General features: G+C 37.2%; 2 protein-coding genes across 6 annotated transcripts in view; one reads left to right on the top strand and one right to left on the bottom strand.

Moving 5' to 3' along the window:
* Window positions 1-15: 15 nt before the first annotated feature.
* On the top strand, window positions 16-3,401 carry FAM237B (family with sequence similarity 237 member B). The gene is made up of 3 exons (XM_065051025.1): window positions 16-225; window positions 2,059-2,456; window positions 3,153-3,401. The coding sequence occupies exons 2-3, from the start codon at window positions 2,075-2,077 to the stop codon at window positions 3,176-3,178; spliced, it is 408 nt and encodes a 135-aa protein (XP_064907097.1). The 5' UTR covers window positions 16-225; window positions 2,059-2,074; the 3' UTR covers window positions 3,179-3,401.
* A 481-nt stretch (window positions 3,402-3,882) lies between these two features.
* The window catches only part of CFAP69 (cilia and flagella associated protein 69), a 32,847-nt gene continuing 13,587 nt past the window's right edge, over window positions 3,883-23,142 (bottom strand). For 3 of the 5 annotated variants that reach the window (XM_021290901.2, XM_065051009.1, XM_065051010.1), the window contains 14 exons: window positions 22,914-22,962; window positions 22,709-22,830; window positions 22,019-22,235; window positions 20,641-20,805; window positions 19,261-19,379; window positions 18,680-18,798; window positions 17,535-17,616; window positions 16,383-16,575; window positions 15,614-15,751; window positions 13,371-13,447; window positions 12,148-12,342; window positions 11,072-11,158; window positions 9,317-9,421; window positions 3,883-7,594 (listed from right to left, as the gene is read on the bottom strand). In XM_021290901.2, the coding sequence (XP_021146576.2) occupies window positions 7,451-7,594; window positions 9,317-9,421; window positions 11,072-11,158; window positions 12,148-12,342; window positions 13,371-13,447; window positions 15,614-15,751; window positions 16,383-16,575; window positions 17,535-17,616; window positions 18,680-18,798; window positions 19,261-19,379; window positions 20,641-20,805; window positions 22,019-22,235; window positions 22,709-22,830; window positions 22,914-22,962 (1,812 nt within the window). In that variant the 3' untranslated portion in view covers window positions 3,883-7,450. The remainder of the gene's footprint in view (window positions 7,595-9,316; window positions 9,422-11,071; window positions 11,159-12,147; window positions 12,343-13,370; window positions 13,448-15,613; window positions 15,752-16,382; window positions 16,576-17,534; window positions 17,617-18,679; window positions 18,799-19,260; window positions 19,380-20,640; window positions 20,806-22,018; window positions 22,236-22,708; window positions 22,831-22,913; window positions 22,963-23,142) is intronic. The other 2 variants (XM_065051007.1, XM_065051008.1) reach the window with 2 other exon arrangements.

Genomic DNA, 23,142 nt, shown 5'->3' with positions numbered 1-23,142 from the left:
GCCAGCGCACCTCCCGCTGTCCCCACTGACCTGACTTCATGCTGCAGCTGCTGCCGCTGCCGCTTTGCCGGTGGCAGAGCCGTCCCTGTGCGGTGTAATCCCGGCATCCTCGCAGCATCCAGCAGCTGCCGGGCACTTGCAGCCCTCTCAGGAATTTCTTTTTCTCCAAGTGGCTGACTACTGTTGTTTCAAGGCTACTGTTTTTCATCTCATCACAGAAACACTGTAAGTATAACTTCTGCTCTGGCTCTTCAGTTATCGTCTTTGTGAAACTCATCTGTCATGTACTGAATGGTCGGAGTTGTTAGTTTCAAGTCTCTGTGAGGCTACTTGTGGTCTCTGCTCCTGTTCGCAGTGTTCAAATGGACCCTTAGCATCTCAGTTTTTAGCTGGATTAAAACATGAAATCAAAACAACTCAAAATTTTGGTGTCTTCCTGGCTGCCGATTTTCTAATTTGTAGCTAAATGCTCATGTGTCCTTCCTCTGAATGCTGGTGCCTAATGAAGTGGAAGTGAGAGGTAAAGCATTTCTATCCCTGCTTGTTTGCTGGAGCCTGTTTTCTAACAAACCAAGGAAGAGAAACTTCAGTGCATATTCATAAGCTCTTGGGATGCTGAGGCAGGGAATCCTTCTGCCTGCTGAAATGTAGCAAGTCAAGTTTTAGAAAGGAGTTAGGCTGGGATATCTGCCTGGCTCATTCCTTTGAGACCTGAAGGTGAGGTAAAGGAATACATGAGTTTAGGGACCTCAGATGGCTGCAGCAGTGTGATGGCACATTCAAACTACAAATCATCCCAGAACCCTGAGGCTACAGCAAAAGTCACACCAGCTTGGTGTGACCGTGAACTCCATAGTGTCATCTCAGCTCTGCCTTCTTATGGGCAGTTCACATATATTTTGTATTACCTGTGGATTGTCCTTTCTTTAATTGCATCTCTAGGAGCTGCAGAGAGAATGTCAGAGTGTTAACATTTTGATGACATCAGAGACTAACTTTTTGTATTGCCAGTGCCCAAAGATATTCTGAGAGAGAGAGCACACTTGTAGTTCTGGCCAAGTTACCAGTAAAATTTGCACAGTTGCCCAAAACATTGCCTTGAATTTGCCTTGAATTTGTAATTGTATTTTACATTCTGAATGGGCAAAGGGATCGGAAACTGACGGAATGAGCATGGCACCAACTTTTGACAGAGAATTGATTTAGGACACCAAAATAAGGGGCACTATCTGAGAGACTTGACTTGTCTTTTTTATTTAGTGATGTTTTGTCTAAACCTGCTTTGAGCATATGGAATATGCATCATAGGAGAACTGCAGCTTTCCAAGAGGGAATCCAACTACAATACTGACTACATATTCTGTAGCATTTGAAGTTCTGATTATGCCTCCTGTGTTATTACCCTTTCCATCTCTAATTCTCCAAATAGTTTCTGTGTTTTGCATATAGGCTAGAAATACTTGTGCCAAAAGTTTGCTTGATTTTCTAACACAAGCCAGAAATTAATATGCCTTTTTCTGGTCTTTTAACAGCTACTGAGTAAGTTCATAGCCCTACATAAGCTCACCCAATACAGTGTAATGGTCTGGTTTACTGTTCCTTCATTACCACCTTTCTGAGTTAGACCATTCCATAAAAGACTGGCTGTTTATAATGCTATTACTTGTTTGCAATAATTTAAAATAGAATACAACTAGGATGCTTTCAGCATCTGCTATTAATCTGACTTTACTCATGGTCTAAGCACAGGAGTTTAAACGAAGAACTCCTGAGCTCAAGGATCAGTTCTGACATAGGCTACAATCACTTCAAACTTTCTACATCAAGTTTTCATATTCTAAACAGCATTAACAATTGCTAGGTGCAAACCTAGCTCCAGTGTGAGGGTTCATTGACTGGTATTTATTCCATGGTTTGATAAGAATTATTGTTCTGTAAGAATTAAGTATTATGCAGAACCACAAAGTATAAATCACTTCTTGAGGTATCTTTGAAAGTTATGTGAGAATGAACCAAATAATGGCATGATCACTGTGATTTTTATATGCTTTCTTTCAGGTATCTTCTTGGGAGTATGGAATTTGTATGGAAAAGAAGGTGGTATCTACAGCTGGGCTGTATATTGATACTGAATTTGGTTTATGCCAATCTAGACTATCAAAAAGAAACTCCTCCAAGCCTGGGTCAGATTGACCATCAGTGCTGGGAGGTGTCATCCCATGGGCTGGTGGAAATGAAGAAACTCAAGGTAGCAGATACAGTCATTGCTCTCTGGGACTTCATGATGTTCCTAAAGGAATCCCCTAAGCCCAAGCACAATGAACTCTTCAATGATTTAGCCCAGAACTTCTGGGATATGTATGTAGACTGTGTGCTCTCAAGATCCCACGGGATGGGCAGAAGACAATTAATGTCTCCCAAATATTCTTCCACATACTCACATAGAACTTTAGAAGGTAACTACAGGATATGGTGTTAGCCTGTTGTGTACCAACATCAAACTGAACCACTGTTTCATCCTTGTCCTTGATTGTATAGACAACTCAATATAGTAATTTCCAGTTTTTTGTCTCTAATTGTTAAAAGTATTTGCACCTTTCAATGGTAGCTACTTTCACAATACATGAGTCAAAAGTAGCTAGGGTACTACACTTCTATAGTTAACGAAGTGTAAAAAGTGTCGGGTATGCATGTGGGAGCGTGTGGAAATGGATGCTGCTTTCTCTGTTTATCACTGTGTGCATGCAAGTGACATTATAATACTAAAAGTTTTCTGGCATTTGGAATTCAGTCTCAATCAACCCTCTGTGAGAAGGGAAGGTCAAATCCCTGACTGCTTAAACCATGTTCTTCCCATTAAAACCATTGACACATAATGGGATCTCATGGTCAATGTGAATCACCAAATGGTGACAAATTCTGGTCATCATGGTCTGGGATGAGTCTGAACTGAGATCGTACAGGTGATTTGCTTTACATTTTATTCACCTGTCCTAGATCCATGAGCTTCCTTCCTCCTTGGCAAGAGGTGTTTTTCTGATCTACACAGTCAGATGTTTTAAATTTCCAGGCTGAACATGGAGATGATTTAACCCTAGCATTCCTGACCATATTGCTTGGAAAATAACTACCTTTCTTTCATAATCTTGCAGGGTCTGCTTTCACCAACCCATTTTAGGCCAAAAGAGGAGAAAAGGAAGATACCTCAGCAAGGCAGCATCAAAGTGAAGTGGCACAAAAGCACAGCATGTCCTGTACGTGCTTAGACAAATCCATTGGCATGGTTCAACCTTTTTTTTCCTCTGTATAAAGTACTTAATCATTGCTAACCTGATAAGTATGTGAGCTCCCACATTGTCACTTTTGCTTTCCTGCCTTGCAATCTACCAAGGTTGCCTTTTCCCCACTGCATGTGTGAATGCTTTATGTTTTGAGTCAACACCTTTGTTCTCTCAGGTAAGCTTGTAAGTCTGAACCAGTGTCATATTTTTGTAGAGGCTCATCTTTTCCAATAATTCTCTTTTTTAAAGTTAATTTTGATGGAAACCCAATATATTTTTATACATTAAGCAATGGAGAAAATGTCAACAAACATATTTTATACACTGTCTTGCACATACAATCAACTTTACTTTTAAGAATTGCAAAAAAGTGTGACATCAAGCTAAAGGAAAGGATTACGCTCATTGTAATGTCCTGTGCAGTCTAAACTTTGATTTTATCACTGTGTAGTCTAGGCTATGGGTGTAGTTAGTATAGCTAGTCTATGCTATACACCTATTAAAGTATTTTTCTATGCAGCTAGGTCTTAATAGTAGCAATTTTCTTTTCTATTAGCATGTTATTTGCAAAACCATCACTACATTGCATTAAGAAGAGTGCTTTACACAAGACTGCTCTTTATTTACACATTCATACAGGTAAATAAGATGATACAATCCATCCCTGTCCTAGCAGGCAAGTTCACAGTTGAGAAGGGTCCTGTGCATCAAGTGGGTTAAGAGTGAGAGAGTGGCTTGACTAGGGCTCCCACATAAGAAAACATCGAGCATGGGTGAGCTGGTTCAGGGAGATTAACCGTCTAGTTAACCCATTTCTCCTGAGCACAGAAAGCCTGAGATCAAGTGGGAACAATCAGGGATGCTGACTGTTCTCTGCTTTACTCCTTGGGCAAGGCAGCTTGTTCAGTCCCTGTTGTGTTCCAGCCTTTGATGAGATCCCAACTGAGTTTAATTATTGTAGGAAACAGTATTCTACAGTAACAGCATATAAACCTTCATAAGTAACAAGAAATCCATCCCACATAATGCCTAGCTCATACATAGCTCATAAAATACCCAACAGTTCTCATAGATGCGTAAATGTTAATTTAGGTAAACACAATATTGAACCACATCTTGTAAAATACGTCTCCTACGGTATTCTGGAGCAGGTACAAAAGTAGTGAGAAATTTCTCTTAGCCATGAATATCCCTGTAAGTTCATGATACAATAAATATTTTAAATATACCTTTTCTTTTGAGCAAATAGAGGGAGTCATGACTGACCCAAACCCAGAGGTTTCAGGAATTGATACATCATGAAGAACAGCTATTTGAGAGTTATTGTCTAATCTGTTCCAGCAATATCCAGTTTATATAGCTGTGTACTGTATTGCATTTGCAACAAAGTGCTTTAACTGTCATAAACCAGATAAATAAACTATGATAAATAAAATCCTGTAAATAAATTCACACCTACAAATAATTTTATTAATCACCTACAGAAATGTAAAACTATAATAACGTTTTAAAGGTAATGTTTCTATATAAGTGGTCTTTTCATTGAGTGTCAGAGCAAGGTATCCTATGCAGTTTTAAAAGCTCCGTCGTTCCTCAGACTGTAAGTCTTTGTTTTCATTAGTTTTCTATAGGAGACAAAGGTGCTTAGCATCTCCTGTAACTGGCTCTGGAATGCTTGAACAATCTATTTGTATGGTCACCCTGCAGTATCTGTCAAAGTGTGGGGTGATTGTGAACAAGAGGAACACAGCACCATAAGCAGCAGCAGCAGCACAAATTCCAGGTGGACGTACCTGTTTTGTCTATGACAGAGCCATGGAAGGGCAGCTGGTTACTCCTGGGGTCTCTGCTAGAGGCATTAACAGCGAATGGGATGATATTCCCCCCCCGCCCCCCGCCCAGTTCTCAGCACTCTCTCCATCCCTGGGTTACAGCACAAACAGCAAGCCCGGTTTTCATGGGTTCCTCCCGCCTGGGCAGCCAGATCATCGTCCCTGGCTGGCTGGCAAAATCAAATGCCGTCCATGCTGCTGTGAAGCCTTGTGTTAGTATTCACTCATGAAGTGTAAATGTAAGCATTTCAGGAAATTCTATCCCCTTCTTTCTCCAGTCTTTATTACCATTGACAAGAGTATTTGCAGCTACTTGCCCGCTGGGTGTCTGCAGTAGAAGCACAATGCAGCTGAGGGACGAATGCTGTGGTGCTCATTTGTGCCTGATTTAAAGTTTTTACATAAGCATAAATATAAACTGATTGTCAGTTAAAAGATCCTGGGCTACACTGTACTGCTATAGCTTTTGTTCAGAAATTTGAAGGATTTATGCATGAGTCCCATATGGGTTTTTTTGAAAAAAATGGACCTTTGCCTTGCTGCCAGTAGTAATGAGTCACCCACGCATTCACATATGTAAAAAACCTCTAAATGTCATAGTCTTTGTTCTCCTAGTCACATATTTACTGTTTGGTTTTAACTGTGAAAAGACAATGGAGCATACTTTTTGTGGCCCCAGTGTGTGGATATATTTTGACATTATCTAAACCAGTAATAAAGCAGCATGGCTGCTGAAGAGTTGTCAGAGAAATATAAACAACTAAGCAAGACTTTACTTGACATAGAGGACTTCAGTTATATCATGTCTCTATACCTTAGCTTAACTTGCTTGCCGGCAGGCAAGAAATATGCATACAGGCTTGCTTAAGAAAACATGCTTCAACTTTATGCAGATAATTTTTGGAAAAAAGAAGTCCTAATTAAATGAGATCACACCTAAAAATTACCAGTGAGCAAGCACCCAGCATAAAAATTAAATTAAATTAGCATAGTTCAATTTAATTTCTCTAGCTTTAAGCACTAGATGACTATCTTACTCTACAATGTAATGCTTAACAGAACTGCCCATAAGAAAATGCTTCTTTGGAAACAACATAGGAAGATTTCTCTAAAATTTAAATACCATTCTATATTTTATAATTTTCTTTAGATTCTCCTTTTTATGGAATTTAAGTAGACAATTTTTAAACAAAAATCTCTGCTTTAATTTTTAATGCCAGCACTGCAATGTCTTGTTACAGGGACAAACATATTTTTAAGAAACGCTTATACACACCCCCTACCCCAGCGCGTCCCCCTTTCAGGAAGTAAAAAACGGCGCTGGAAACTAAATTCTACCTGTTTAGTTCAAATTTATTTCTATTTTTCAAGTTGGAGTTTAACAAAGTGAAAGCTTGCGCTTTTCTCAAAACATTTCTTACAGGTAAAAATGACAGACAACGTGCTTGTATGTCACAGAACCCCTTGCAATGTCACAGCAATTTATGCTGTAGCACTGGACTGCAACTGGTTTTAAATTGAAGAAACAGCCTCAGGGAGAATCTTGCTCTATTGTAATATAGCAAACTCTGGCTTTGCCCAAGTTTGGAAAGGAGACAATAGCTTAGAAACTTGAGTCGTCTACAAAAAGATCTGCTGCTCACAAGTTTGTCTTGGTATTCTAGAGGTGCTAGGGTGAATGAGGATCAATTCTTGTTGGAGACAAGATGGGCAATAACCCAAGAAATAATTAGAATAGTAAGATCAGGTAAGAGTTGTGAGAAACCCACAAGGAGCCAGACATTTCAGCATGTCTCTCCAACAGGCTTGGGGAAACTGTTGGCACAGAGAAGCTTCTTAGTGAGTCTTTATATGAAAAGTGAGAGAACAGAAGTCCTAATGTTAAAGGCAGCAATTCAAGGGAAAAAAAATGGACTTGGACAAAGCACACGGGTATGATGTCCAGGAAAATGAAGAACTGAATGTGTTTATGTGAAGGTTCATCACGCTGCTCAAAGATACTTCAACTACGAAGTGTGGAATGTGTCAACAAGAGGTGGAAATCTAAACAGTGGACTTAGTGATAGTGGATCAGGGTAGCCTGACACTAGCACTCAAAATTATTAGACTCAACATACCTTTGTACCATACTGTACAGGGTATTTCATTAATAAATCATTCCCATGTTTATATTAGTTAAGACAAAATATAATTGTATTCTCCAGATGTTCTATGCAATTCATCAAAGCAGATTTTATCTTTTATCTAAAATACACATACGGTTAACTAAAATATTAAAAGCACTGCTCAGAACACTATTCTACATGTACCGAACCTTTCTTGACTGAGTCCAACGTTTTAAGTCTTTTGATGTTTTTTGATGTTTTTTAAGGCTCTTTCACAAACAGCGGGCTTTTTAAGAGAAAGGTCTCTAACAGCCAGTGGCCCTCCAATTAATTGAGGAGGTGTAGTTTCAACAGTTACTAAGCGACCAGATCCAATCTGAAAAACAAAATAAATGCATTGCTTGGGATTCATGTTAGCGTTTAAAATAAAATGAGAGTTAAATCATGAACTGTCTTTCAAAAATATTATTCAGCTGGTGGAGGTGCATGTTGAGGTTTCCAAGATCCACTCAAACTATCCTTTATACTAAATTCACAAATTGTTCCCATCGATACAAAGGAAAAAACAGAGTGTTTCTTCAGCAGGTACCTTTATGTATTCTGCTTTTCTGCCTGCATCTTTGATCTTATGAATAGAGGAAAAGAAAATAAAACCTTTATTACAATAGAACTTTGTTGTGCAATGTTATTTAAATCTGTATAAATCAGCCACAGTTTTTGTCCTTAGCGTTCAAAGAAAAAAAAGATAACAGACCCCATTTCTCTCAGAATGCAGTTGTCTATAACTACTGCTCCAGGAAAACTCCAACACTGAGAGAAACCTACACTTCCCTGTTTCATTAATACTATTTATACTGAATAGATTCAGGTCTTTGAATAAAAGTCCCTGAGTGACACCTCTGTCTTCTAACCATGACCTACTAAAACAAACAATGAAACTATTGGGGTGCATGTGGTTCACATGTTTGTTTACTTGACCTTAACTGGTTTGCAACAACCATTTTAGCTTAATTTTCATCTATCCCTACCAAGGGTGTTTGGCAGAAAGGAGGAAAGAAGATTGTTCCATGAAAAATCTGCCAGCCATATTTATCATTTGTAATTCTTCTAAGTGATGTACCCAAGGAATTTTATCTGATGCTGCTGATGTGTTCGTTTTCTTAATACACTTATTCTGCAAAATGGAATAACCTTTTCCTCATTTTTGTCTACAGTTATTTAAATATGGATTATAGAACCATGAAGATATTTTCTTGTTAAATCCTCCCCCTCCAAAGAACTGAATAATCCTGGCTTGAGGTCCAAGTCTTTAAAATAAAATCTAATAATGCATCTCTCTATTAACAATTTCCAGAATACTCATGTTTATATCTAAATTTTTCAGATACTTTCTGCAAAATATTGCTGATTAACAGTCTCACTGATTTATGTATGTATGTAACTGAATCATTTTTTCAGCCCACTTCATCTTGCATTCAGAGATATATATTCTCCATATATTTCAGAAGTTTAGGTCAAAGATGATTTGATAAAAATCCTAGTCCAGCAACCCTGGGACCATCCCCTTGCTTTCTGCTAAGCTCCTCTTTTCTTCATCACACCAAACATGAACTGCCTGTTCTCTTTTTCAGGATGCAGCCACCTTAGTCATCATTACTCATTCATGCCATAGAGCCCATGATAATAGAATCTCTCATCTTTGTACAAGTTTGAAAATAGCACCTCAAGTTTTTTTCTTCCTTATTTCTCCTTACACATATGTACCCAACGTAAATGAAGGAGCTCTTGACCTCAGCAAGGTTTTCATGAAAGGCTGTCCCACAGGAGGTACGTGTCAAATAGCACAGGGACCATCTTGCTTACAATTCTTATGAGTAATTTGCAGACCTGAATCTCACTCTGACCAACTACCTGTTGTCTGAGGATATGTCAGAAGGGGAAGTGGTGCTTTGCAGGAGATACAGACTCTTTCTTATATACTTGGAGCTTGTTAACATCACTAAAGGAAGAGGAAGCAGCAGCACACGTACAGCCAGAATAAACCCCAAACCACTTACACATTAATGAAAATAAAACAGTGTCATTTGGGATTACTTACTGTTGTACCAAGGCCTTTAATATCAGTAGAATGGGCTGTTCCATTTTCAATCTTCAATTTAGATCTGGAAGTTTCTATTGATTTTTCCTGAAGCTTTTTTGCTTTCTAAAGATAGTTAGAAAAAATGCAAAATTGTTCTCATCAGAATGAATTATATCATTTGCACTTGTTAGAAAATATACAAAAGAAATGGCACAATAAATGAGGTGATAATTCTATTGGCCTTTAACTGTAAGTACCCTTCCTCTGGTTGTGACTGTCTCTCATACTGTGGACCTGAAAACAGAATAAATGGACATAGCTTCACAAGGGCAAGAAGGGAATGAGCATTTACTATGGCCTGTGGGCTATATGGTTTCTAATGTAGCTATATATGCTGTTATCTTTCATCACCACAAGAGCACACTGTTGCCTCATGTTCAGCGTGTCAGCCCATCCACAGCACACACCTACTTAGCCAGTCAGTCAGACCCCAGGTATGACAACTGCGATCCAACCCTGATGCATGACTTCACGTTTGATTTTCCTGAACTGCACGAGGTTTTGGTCAGCCCATTGCTGCAGTTTGTCAAGGACCTTCTGAATAGTGACTCTACCTCCCAACACGTGGGTTGCTTCCTCCAGCTCAGTGTCATGCATGAACTTGATGAGGTTGCATACTGATCTAATACCCAAGTCATTAATGAAAATGTTAAACAGTATCAACCCTATAATTAACTGTGTGAAATAGAATTCAAAACTGACTGCTAGTTGAACTTTAATCACTGACTGCTGTCCTTTGAGCCTGTCAGTTCAGCCAGTTTTTCATCCACCTTGTAGTCCAGCTGTAGTGAACAACACCTCCATGTAGCCCAGACCGTGTCTGTCCAATTTTGCTACAAGGATGCTACATAAGACTGTACTGAAAACCTTGCTAAAGCCAAGGAAACAACATCCATCTTCCTCCTTCTCCAGAGCTAATAATTTTATCACAAAAGGCAGCCATGTTGGCAATGCATGATCTGTCCGTGGTAAATTCATGGCAGCCGCTTCCAATCACCTTCTTGTCCCTCATGTGCCTAAAACAGCTTTCCAAGGACTCAGTTAAAACTAACTAGCCTGTAGTTCTCAAAATCTTTTTTCTGTCCCTTTTTAATTTCTGATTGTAGCATAGATCTTTACCATAGGCCAGTGAGGTGCTTGCACATGAAGAAAATGGTTCTCTTTTGAATCTCCTTTGAGAAATGAAGAAAAATTCAGCTGCCAAAGCATTTATTTTCATTCATTCTCCAACTTCATCTGATCATTTAACTAGGAATCTAGTATTCCTTATGATATTTTGGGAAAGCACAAATATTGCTAAAAGAAATTCCTTCTATCATAAAATATGTCCCATCTTGAAAAATGTTTTCTATATTAAAAATAGGGAATGAAGTATTACAAGTAATAAAGAATTATCAGACTTTTAGTTTCAGCAGTTTCAGGACAAATATATACATATACACACATGCCCAATTGCAAGTGGATAAACAATGTTAATCTCCAATTTGTGACTGTAATCAGAAAAGCAAATCATGGAATCACAGAAAAATCAAAAATTGTGTATCTTTGCCAATATGTCTTACGGTTCATTCTTCTATGTCTGTGTGAATATAAGATTTACTATAAATTCTACTTGAATATCCTCATAATTCATTAAGAAATCTGTTTGGAACTTCCAAATTATTATAACTACACTGTGAAAGTACATTTTGCTCCATCGCTCAGATTTCTTACCTTCAATGCCTCATAGTCTGATGTCCGAGTCAAGAAATTTTCCCAAGATTTAGCTACCATTTCTCTCTGTTTATGGATAGCTTGGATCTGTAATATAAATGAGATTTACGTGATGGAACACAATCTTGTTCTCATGAGCTTACCTGAGCTTTTGGCTTGTGCTGTTTGGATAGTAGGTTCACCTATGCCCCTTTGGCTACCTTAGCTCATCCCCCTCACTTGAGATTTGATGATAATGTTGTAGTAATGTCCTTGTCCTTTAAAGACTTCACTCATATACTGCCTTAAAAAAAATGCTTACCTTCTCTGTTGCAAACAAATTTTCCCGTCTTCCAACATAGATGTTGGAACAGCCCCAACTCTTTTAGGAATACTTTCTGTATATTCCAACTCTGAAGTGCTGAATAACAGAGATGGAATCAGTTCTGGTGGCAAAAGTGCAGGCATCATAATGCATGACAACCCCTCAGAAACACTAGCGTGAGATTTTATACAACTGGATCAACTGATCTTACTTCCCAGAGAGGAGGAGAGGATGAGACAGTAGATGAAAAAAAAATGCCAAATGCTTGTCTTATAACCAAAGCTGGAAAATGTCTATACCTGCTCACTCTCAGCATGCTGAGAGGCACAAAACACTACACTTTGAAGTACTGAAGCTTCGTGAATAATCAGTGAAGGGAGCTTACAACAGAGCCTTATGTTTCATTTTAAGAAGCAGATTCAGTTGTAATAAGAACTTTAAATTATCTGCTACAAATGAACACAGGTGTAACTTTTATAGTATCATAATGATCATTTCTTGCTACACCAGTGCTGATGCATCACTGATGATACTGCTTCATTCTTTCATGTTGCTCTCTAAATATTGGCGAAATTATATAAGTTGGGAGAACTGAAGTTAACCTAATTTAATTTAAAGTTAAAATTTTTCTGCTGAAACATTAAAATATCTTCAATCACTGTAAACATACAGAATTCTCAACATTATAGAGTAAGAAAATCTTCATGGAAGTTGACAAAAAAAAATCTTTACACATGCTTTATAATACTTGTTTAAATACTCCTTGTTTTACCTTTTTATATGTTTTTTCCTCCTCTTGAATTTCTTGGTGATGTTGACTTTCAAGCACTTCAGTCTGCAAAGCAGCAACTATTCTCCCAGTATCTTCTGGTACTTCTGAAATAATTTTCAAGGCTTCCTCATCTGATGAAACAGGCTTGAATTCTTCTATTATTTCTGCACACACTTCACTCCAAACTTCTCCAACCTGTGTGTGAAACATAAAACACACTATTTATCTCTTTTTCAGTTCCAGTTATTCAAAATATAATAGAGCAACTATCTCTCTCCTTACTGTTGTTTCATTTCCCAGAATTGTTATGCAAGGTTAGGCTTCAGTAATGTTATTCCAAGTTCATTCATGATAATCCTCCTTAAGCCTTCCCAAGCCCAAGCTTGACTCCACAGAGCAGTAACAGGAACACTGATAACTACAGAAACTCAGAAGAAATACAGATCGCTACAAGATGCCAAATTCCAAGAGTAAAGTGTTGCATCCTACTGTTGCTTTCTGTAAAATCTCAAATTGTCCACATTATCAGGGCAAACTGCAGCATGAGACATAAATGGAAGCTGGAATTATCAACTAAAGATCCAGACTTGCTAGCTCCTGAACACTTCAAGTTCTTGCAGAATTTGTTCCTAAGCAGAAAATTGGCAGAAACTGAAGCATCTTTTGAGCAGAGTGGCTCCCACAAAGCTCGTTACCCTGTTCTTGTTTCCTGTAGGTGCATTACTTTTTAACTTTTGACAGTATGGATAGATACTGCATGTGAGGACAAAGATGGGAAAGTATAGAAAAACTTTTATCAGAATATGTGTTTAATGTCATTTTTAATAGCAAACTACCTCCCCTCCCCCTCTCCCCCACCCTGACTTAAGTGCACAAAGAGGCAGTCCTACCCTCCAGCCCTTCCCCAGTTTCTTACTCCTATCCTGGCACATCCTGGTTTCTTGAGCTGACAAACAGTTAAAACTGGGGTTTTTTTTCCTGATATACTTTTAACTACTATTGGTTTCTAGTCTTTATTTTCTATGTAGTCACAAACATTTGTAGCAGTACAAAGGAAGAGTCTGGGAAGTTCTGGAATCATGGAAGTGATGGAAAATACCAACTTATACTCCGTGAAACAACAGGTGACTTGTGACAGAGGTGGCAGCTTTTTTATTTGTTTATTGTATCCTGAGATATAGTTGTGCAAATACAATAGTAATATTTTATTCCACAATACTCACTTTAAAGTCAATATAACGTCGTATGATGGCAAGTGTGACAAAATCCTTAGCAGATAAGCCAGGTAAATTTTCAAAACCTAAAGGAATATTAATCATGTCAGCATTAGAAGCATGATGAATTTATCTTAAAATACAACATTCTAAAGAAGACAACATCTTATTTATCATATAATCACATGCAAAATCTTCATCACACACACACCAGTCAGTCACTGTTTTAATGCTCAGCAAACTTTTGGTGATGAAGAATCTATTTTTCAAGTAATAAATTCACTCTATACTATTTACTTATGTCTCCAGTGAATTCCCAATCACTTGGAAAGACAGGATAGTACTGTATTTGCCATGCTTTTGTGCTAAGAGCTTGATCTTCCCTTAAAGCAGACAAACAGTTGAGTCCACAGCTTACAGTTTCTAAAGAAGCAATTCAGCACAAATAGAGTTTGCTTTAGCTGTGAAGTAGCCAACAGGAGAACCCCTTACAGGGTCTCCAGTATTTTGTTCCAAAGACGTGTAATAAGGTTCTCTGCCATTTTAGAGATTTGAGCCTTGAGCATAATGATTCCATCTTTTCAAAGATACGTTTACAATATGTGTAAAATAAGGTAGAGAAATATGGTTGCTGATTCTATGCCTTTCCCCCCCCTCCAAATGTTATTTATACTTGATTTAAAACCAAACAAAACAACACAACAACTATACAGTCTATCAAATCTCACTCTAGACTTCATCATGCCATCTGTGTGGTAACTGGGAATGTAACATTTATCTATTAGAGTATAATCACATCATGTTTTGAAGTTAAAACATACCATAAATAACGACCAATTAACACCAGTTTTCTACATCACTGTGTTACAGGCTGCCATGGAGCATGACTACAGTAAGAGGAAGATGCTGAGAAAATACTATAAAAATATTTCTATTTTTTTACTATCCGCTTTCATGTCATTTCAGTACCTAACAGAAGATGCTACATTGTATCTAACTAACATTAGGTATGTGAATTCAGGAGAAAGCTGTAACAAAGCCCCATGCCTTTTTGCTTTAATAAATTAAAACTAATAAAAATTAGTAAGAACCTTGGTTACAATAGAGGTGGAACTGGATATAGTTTATTAGAGAAACTAAGGATGATTTCAAACCAGTTGGTTCTCTAGGTTACCCAGGGAACTGGTTGAAGCAGTCTCAGAACAATTACTGACCATCTCTGAACCTGTGGAGGATGGTCTTGGAAAAACAAATGTAATGCCTATTTTTAAAAGGGGAAAAGGACAAGCCATAGAATATTGGTTCACTTCAGTTCCTGAGAAAAAGACTGAAACAAATAATTAAACAAATAATGTTTATGCAGTTAAATGTTAACAGTGAAAACATTAATATCCAACATGAATTAGTAAAAACAAACCATGTCATTTGACCTAGATTTTGCTTACAACTAGGTAAGAAATCTTACAGATGTAGAAAAGTTTATCATGTATCTTGACTTCAGTTTAGGTTTTTAGACAAGGGTATAACAAATATTCACTTCAGTGTGCAAACAACATAGAATTAGGACGGACAGCAGCATGTTGAAGGAAAATATTAGAATGCAAATTAATCTTACTGATCTGAAAAAATATCTAAGCCCACAGAAATTAATTCAGTAAGGACAAATAAAAAATTCTAAATGTAGGACTAGTCATCTGTACAAATCCAGGATGGTAGACAATTGTACAAGATCCTAAGTCAAAAGAGTAAACAATATCATGCCACTGTGAACATAACAATGTTCAGAATGGTTATTTACAAGATGAGTAGAGGAATGTCTATTTGGCTGTGGGGCTTCTGCTAGAGTATTGTGTTCTGTTTTGTTCTGTTTTGGGACACCACAGATCAAGAAGAACATGAACCAATTAGAAAGAATCAAGAAAAAAACAATGATAATAATTAGAAGTTATGCTACAGAATGAGATCTGTAACATCTGCAGAAAGTAGTATTTCTTATTCCAGGGAAATGCAATTAAATATAAAGGTGTTAAAATATGTGGAAGAGATACTGTGTGTGGGAAAACTAACTACAGAAAATTTCAACCAAACTTCGGTTAAATTCTAGGAAAACTCTTCCTCATGGTAGGGGCAGTAAAGTACTGGGGAAGTTTCCTTTGACCTTTCTTTTTTTTATAGTGATTTTATTAATTACCAGTGAACAGCTTCAGTTTAACAGCAAACATGACACTGACAAGGCAATTAACTTGTCTTACCTAGCTTGCACAATAATGAATAAAGTTTTGCCCGTATGTTTTCTGAAACTTCCACAATGGCAAAGCTGGGACAGTTGGCAGGCAAGGGGATGACCTCTTGCTGTTTCTGGAAGCTGCTAGCAATAGGTCGCTTCATGTCTAATAATTTCAAAATACAAAACACTAGTGAAGAATGAAGAGGTAGTATGTTCTCAAAGCCATTACACTTAGAGGAAATGCTATCTATATAACGAAGTATGAGGATCTTTGGCATGAAATGAAGCTATGGACATATTATTTTCTGCGATGACTCCTCCAAAAGGTGGCAGTTCCATCTTTGTGGATACTATGTAAATCATTTTGATAGTTAGGCCAAAAATTTGAACATAATTTAGACTAGGAAATATTAATTAGCATGACTAAAGATTTGCAAGACCATAGCACTCTCCTTACTTCTTTTTACAACATATAAGAAAACACAGTACTGCTTGCAGAAGAAACTAAATAGTTTAACTGTTCCGCATTAGAAAAGCTGTTCAGGACACTTGTTATGGCTCTGTTCATTACAGAACAGCTGGTTCACTCCCAGCTGATGTAGAAAATGACATCTAGTGGCCACATTCTAACGAAATAGATGTAAGGTATTTGGGGTTTGGTAAGAATTACAGCATAAAGCTATAAATATTGTAATTTACTTTCATCAGGATTCAGACTGCAAAAGCAAATACTGTATTTGTTTTACTTTATTCAATGGAACTGTTCACAAATTTATATGCATCATAAAACTTACCAACAATCCTTCCAAATTGATCCCGTTTGACTCCTAGCTCCAACTCCTCCTGTCTCCATAACTTTATTAGAAGGTGAGCTGCAGTTTGATCTTTCTCCCCTCGCCAGGTACTGATATGTGAAGTGGTTTTAGGGTTGTCACAAAATTCAACCAAGATTCCAAGAATTATATTACGCAGGTTCTTTTGCTTTAACTTGGTGAAAGGAAAAAAAAATGTTCTAAACTGTTGAAAAGACAGTGATGTCTATCTTGGAAAAAAAAAAGACTAATTATCTAATATGTAATCAAGTAAGTGCAACATTTTCATCATAACTATTTGCACAACCCTGGTGTATAAATATGCAAATCTTTCAAGTTTCTGCAAAGTTCTATAAATCAAGGAGTATGAATGGAACAGAGTGTAGGATCATGTAAGATGCACATACCTGTGTGTAGAATTACATAACAGGTTTTGTATACATGCATCCAGGCACATATGCAGGTGAATGTACTACTACCAAGATTCGCTTTTGTAAGAAACAGACTCCAAAGGCAGTGGCTGAGCAGTACCACACCGCACCTGTTCTATTTTGCGGCCAGATCTTTTAGCAGCAGCTGAGGGTAGGGACGGGTCTGCAGCCTCGCACTGCAAGGGCGTCAGAGGCTGGCGGTATGACCGGCGAGAATGAGGAGGGAATGAAACAAGGGAGGTGCGTGCTTATGTTGTGAGTGGTGAAATTCCTGTGCCAGCTCTATGTCCAAGACCCGTGGAAGCAGCTATACATGCAAAATATGTGTACAAAGTAGCATTAAACATCAAAACTTTTAAAGCCTTGAAGTATCTACCAACTCTGCTCTCTCAAGATGAAGAACTGAGGTGCTTCTCTAGTTTGAGTTTTCTTTTTAAAAAAGTGTTTATTTTTGGTAAATTTAAACCGCCCTGTAAAATACTTATTTAAAAAAAAAGAAAAAAAAGATACATGGAAGATCCGTCCAATCATTTCTGAGCAGGTATCCTGGTATCTGATTAAATTCCTCTCGCAGGGAGTTACATGTACTGTTTTTTTTGTAAGTATTATTATAGTCTTAGGAGATACTACTAAGAAAATATACACTTTTCCATGTTGTTTTACTACTCTTTCATTCTATAACAATGATAATAAAAATACCTACTGCCAACAAATCCATAAGGAGGAAAATGCCCTGTTTTTCAAGAAAATAATCCTCTGTGATGTAACATCCAATGACACAGGACCTTAAACAAAAATAATTTCACTGTGTAGAAACATTTTTATGCTTTAGAACATTGTACAAAGATCTCATTTATTTTATGGAATTGCATCAATATATTTGGTATGCAATGTGCTTCATACCTTCAGGGATTAGAAGAATCATGTTTCATCCCTCTATATTTACACTGTATAACTGAATATACCCTACTTGACTGCTCTTTCTTGTCTTGCAGGTGGCACACCTTCCTTGAAGCAGCTCAAGAAATTTGTCAGGTCCACAGTGAATTGGATTAGAACTAAAACTAACTCAGTAAAAGAGACTAAAATTTAGAAAGACTTATGCACCTGATCTAGCTTATTGCAAGGCTGCATGAATATTTCTGCAAGCAGAATCAAGGGGGTGAGACACGCAAGACTATTTCTTCTGGCAAAGTGTTTGCTGCTCCCAACTTAAAATCATCAAAACCAGCATTCATAGTGCTATTGCTTCCTTCTCCTATTTCCTCACTTATGGCCTTTAGCACAGAAACTGAAGGGAGTCAGTCTTTTCTCCCATACAAACTTATCATTTGGCTTTCAATGCATTTATCAACCTCTGTCTTAAAACAAATTACCTTCTGGTTATCCTCCTATGAATTGGCATTCTCTGATAGCAATCTTTTAAAAATTTCAAGCCCAATGTAGCCAGTTTACAAATGCCCTTTCTTATGTTTACACGGTTTTTAGCTAATATTGGTCTATCCTTACCTTCTGTTTACTTCTCTGAAGTTATTTACAAACTCTAATAATACGCTTCTCTTAGAAAATCTTAGGTAACTCTGCATGTCAGGAGATCACTCTGTGTGGGGAGTTAGATTGTTGTGTAGGGAGTTAGGTTGTCATACTAAAACCCTATTTAGAAGAGAATACATGCAGAATATTCAGTTTGTGTCTTTCTTAATCAGTCAAATTGTATGAAGGATTTTTACACATTTTAAATAGAAGAAACACTTGTATGTGCAGAGAAAGGCCATGGTATTCTAGACCTAAAATACAAGACCTGCCATTTTTAAAGGGTTACTGTCACTAAAATATTTTTTTACTAACCACAAGCAGTCAAGTGCACTGAAGAGGAGATGATTGTGGCCTAATCCACTATATAACTTCTTTGGATCCATTTGAAGGAATGGGATAAGTATATCAACTCCTTCATAGCTGAACAGTTCCTGTGGAAACATTAATTAAAGCAATATTTTTCTTAAACAATGTCTACTGAACAGCTACATGCAAGAAAATTTTAAAAACTGAAAAAACATAAATATTTATATTGTAATAAATTGGACCCACTTGTTAGAGCAGGATATATTCCTTACAATATACATACAAAAAGAGATTTTTTGCATTTTCCAGTCTGATAATCACATTCATTAACATATTTATATATATATATATATACAAATTTTAAAATTATGTAAATTAGCATGTAAATAGATGAGACACTTGCTAGTGGATTTCTGAGTGATTTTGTATTTTAACTGTCACAGAAACCAGCTGTCAGCCCTGAATTGTTTGTGATGAACTACAGTTGACATCTGCTTTTGAATTAAAACAAACCTGTGGTGTCATTAAAACAAAAATATACCATGTTTTGACATTTTCTGCACAGTACGAGCTAGAGAGATACACACCTTTCTGTGGAGATCATTTTCACAGAGACCAGACAAGAGAAACAATATATCAGCTTGGATTTCCAGTAGAATGGCATCTTCTTTCTCTTTGGATTTGTTTGCTGCATACTTTAGAATGTCTATAAATAAATATATTTTATACGTGTCAATGTTCCATACACAATTCAGAATTTTATTACAGCTGCTGATTTTTTAAAAAATCAAATTTACACAATGGATTTTTTTAAAATAATCTACTTATGCTATTCAGTTTTATCTCCTGTGTTTCGTAACAGCTTGCAGAAGTGCAGCACTCTGATGCTGTAGTTTCATGGACTTTACTCTTGCTGACAGAGTTAATGACAGCAGCTGGCAGCACTGACTTCTTCCTTCCTCAGTCTCTGTATTGTGCCAGTGCAATGAATTCAGGAAACTGATCTGAATTAAGGAACTCTTAGAAAAAGGCAAAGCACTCACTGATTTGTTCTACTATATGTCCTCACAAACATTTGTACTGACAGTGGAAACGTGGCAGAGACATAAAATTCCACCACTGCTGAGAAAATCAGCCTTGGAACCACTATGTGAAAGAGGCCATTGAGACACAGAACTCCCCCAAAGTAAGAAAGGTTTCCTGAATCTGATCTCTAAGGTATAGTGCTAATTTTGCTTTCACTAAAACCTGTAAGCTTCCACAGAGTTTTCACTGGAGTTCAACTTTCAACAGAGGATATATTTTTTAGTATTATTTACACTTTATATTAGAACACACTTTTTGAATTCCAAGGGATCTTACATTCTTTTTTCTTTTTCCATATGCCTCTTTCAGTGTACTTGAAATTTTTTATAATTGTAAGAAAAGAACTTAGAACAGTGTTATTGAAACTTAAAACCAAATGTAACAGCAGGTATGTGTTACTGAACAAGAAAATGGTATAAAGTGCAGAACCGGTGGTTAAACAGTTTTACTCTGCTTTTATTCTTCATAATGTTATTCATATAAAAGTACAGTGTTATTTTCTCCTACTCTAAAGAGGAGTTGTGGAAAGTGACACCATAATAGACTTTGTTAGAACATCACTCATGGCTGGAGCTCCTAGGTGCTACTACAATGAAAATAAGATGTAACAAATGCAGTATAATAAAGGGAGAAAAGGCAGCTTTCACTCTGAAATTTAACACCTAAGCTTTTACAGGCGTCTGTTTTGCATAATTCCTTTTATTCTGTCAAACTGTGACAGAATTCAAAATCAAATCAATTACATATTGGATTATTTTTTTTAGTTTTTCAGCAGTCAAAGGAGAAACACACAACAACCACAGCATGCAAAAAAGCATGAACATTCTTAGCATCAACAAAAATGTACCAATTTCAGTGCAGCAATATAGATTGTGCTTTACCCAATAGCTGGCTAATTGCTCCCTGGTCACACAAATTAAGGTTCACAGCATCATCATAAAGAGACACAACGGATCTCAGCACTCTCAGGCTGTAGCGCATTTGTGCAAGTTTGTTGCCACGACCACCTGTTCCATGGAAACTGTTACCTTGACCAAAGAAAGGATCTGTAGAGCAATCACAGAGAATATTTTTACTGGCAGACTGTCTGTTCAGACTGGCTTATCAGCGTAAGTAAGCTGACAAGAAACAAATCCCTTAAGGTTAGAAAGGCTCCTTGTTTAAAACCAGCTAGTAATAAGCCTTTCTGTGTGGGGCTATTACTACAACTAGTTTTTAACCTTAATACATTAATAAGCAGTCTTCAAACCTCAAAATGTCAACCTTTTGATCTCCATTAGACCCAAATGAAAAATTCTTCCTAGGAAATCTTATCAATTTTATGATAAAAACTATCGATCCCCAGAAAACCAGACCATGAATCTGGGTGCAGCTAGTTAACTTTTTGCTTGCCCCATACTCTTAGCTGGTGGCCACAAGCCAGCTGTAATCTGGATGGTACTGTGTACCACTTTAAATTTGCATGTACTCATTCTGCCTCGTGGCAGGAATAACTGGTCGGACCTGTTGCCACAGTCAGTGTATCTGAGTGGCTTCAAATACAGGCAGCAGAGACGTGCGGCTGCCACACAACTGAAGAAGTGTTAGTGTAGTGGGACACAGGGAATGGGGCACCAGCTTATCCTTCAGTAGAAAAAAAAATATATGGTTGTTTTTTTAGGAAAACTGCTGGAGAGAGTCCAGTGCAGAGCCACAAAGATGATTTAAGGGAGTGGAGCATCTCCCTTATGAGGAAAGGCTGAGGGAGCTGTGTCTCTTTAGCTGGGAGAATAGAAGACTAAGGGGTGACTTTATTAGTATTTATAAATATGTAATGGGTGAGTGCCATGAGGATGGAGCCAGGCTCTTCTCGGTGACAACCAATGATAGGACAAGGGGTAACGGGTACAAACTGGAACACAAGAGGTTCCACTTAAATTTGAGAAGAAACTTCTTCACAGAACACTGGAACAGGCTGCCCAGGGATGTTGTGGAGTCTCCTTCTCTGGAGACATTCAAGACCCGCCTGGACAAATTCCTGTGTAACCTCATCTAGGCATTCCTGCTCCAGCAGGGGGATTGGACTAGATGATCTTTTGAGGTCCCTTCCAATCCCTAACATTCTGTGATTCTGTGAAAATTAGCTTCCTAAGTGACCTATTGAAAAATAGTAATTCTGACTTCAGGGGTTTTACATATTTCCTTTCTGTCAAAGAAAGAAAGTCCAGTTGAGTTGTGTTTTGACATTACTATGTATGAACACCATGAGCAGCTACTGACCTTGGCCTACACACCATTCTAGAAACACAAGGAGAAGAGTATTCGCTTGACAGGACAAATATTTATCTATTAACACAGGAGCCACTGAAGCTAAAACAGCAATTGCATGAAGCTGTAATTCTTCATACTGGACAGCAGACCAGTCATTAAATCCAGGCTTTTGATTTGGTTTTACATAATAAAGTAAAGCTGGCATGACGTCACTTTCACTGAGAAGCTGCAGAGTCAAAGCAAAGAGAGAAACATCTTACAGGTTTCATATGGACATAAGAAAAATTTAAAGCAATGACTCAACTTTATCTGTCCTACACTAAGAATTTTTTTTTTTTATTGAGACAGTATGTCATGAATGCTCGAAGTACAAACAAACTGTTTATATTCTGTAGCATTCCCACAGACTGTGGTTTGTTAAACTTTATTATGTTCTTCACATGTATTTCAACAATGCTTTACAGTTACTTGTGAGCTAATTTTCCTAGCATGGTGTAGGTTAGTAAATTTTCTAAAATAGAAGCTATATGCTGTTTTCAAACAGTAGGACTTGGCCTGAAGCTGTGTATGAATTCTTGATCTGGAGAAGAGCTGATTACAGTCTACTGGTCTATGCCACCTGGACAGTTAAATAATATTCCTGTGACTCTTTTGACCTTTTTTTTTTCTTACTGTATCTTCTGTTCTGTTACAACTTACCTGTACAGCACATGGGTCTTTAGATAAGATTCCTATTACATTAAATAGTAACTTCTTCAGCTCGAAGTCCTCATAACCATAGGTAAGTTTAAGACCTTTCACCAAGGGGTTGGGAATTTTAACTATGAAGGAAATTGTAGATAAGTTAAAAAAAATCATCATTAAAAGTAAAAAGAGTGTAATTATGCAGTATGAAATCTCTTACCTTCAGTAAATGTTGCAAGTACTATTAACAGCTTTGTAAATCCACTTTCCTAATAGGCATTAAAAAAAAAATACATTAATTAAATTGCAGTGAAATTAATACTTATGGTTTAATTTTAGCTTTGCTTTTTTCTTCAAAACACAGATCCTATAGCAGAATAGAATTTTATCAAAGAAGAGATCAACCACTTGGACACTGTACAATACTAACTAACTACAGTCCTAAGGGA

Source organism: Columba livia, chromosome 2 (assembly GCF_036013475.1).
Source record: "Columba livia isolate bColLiv1 breed racing homer chromosome 2, bColLiv1.pat.W.v2, whole genome shotgun sequence".
Classification (NCBI taxonomy): domain Eukaryota; kingdom Metazoa; phylum Chordata; class Aves; order Columbiformes; family Columbidae; genus Columba; species Columba livia.
The sequence above is the reverse complement of the archived record's forward strand: the minus strand, read 5'-3'. Positions and strand labels throughout refer to the sequence as shown.

Coding starts and splice junctions, on each gene's coding strand:
- FAM237B (XM_065051025.1), top strand. CDS start 2,075: ATGGAATTTGTATGGAAAAGAAGGTGGTATCTACAGCTGGGCTGTATA. Junction 2,457..3,152: donor CTCACATAGAACTTTAGAAG/GTAACTACAGGA, acceptor ATAATCTTGCAG/GGTCTGCTTTCACCAACCCA.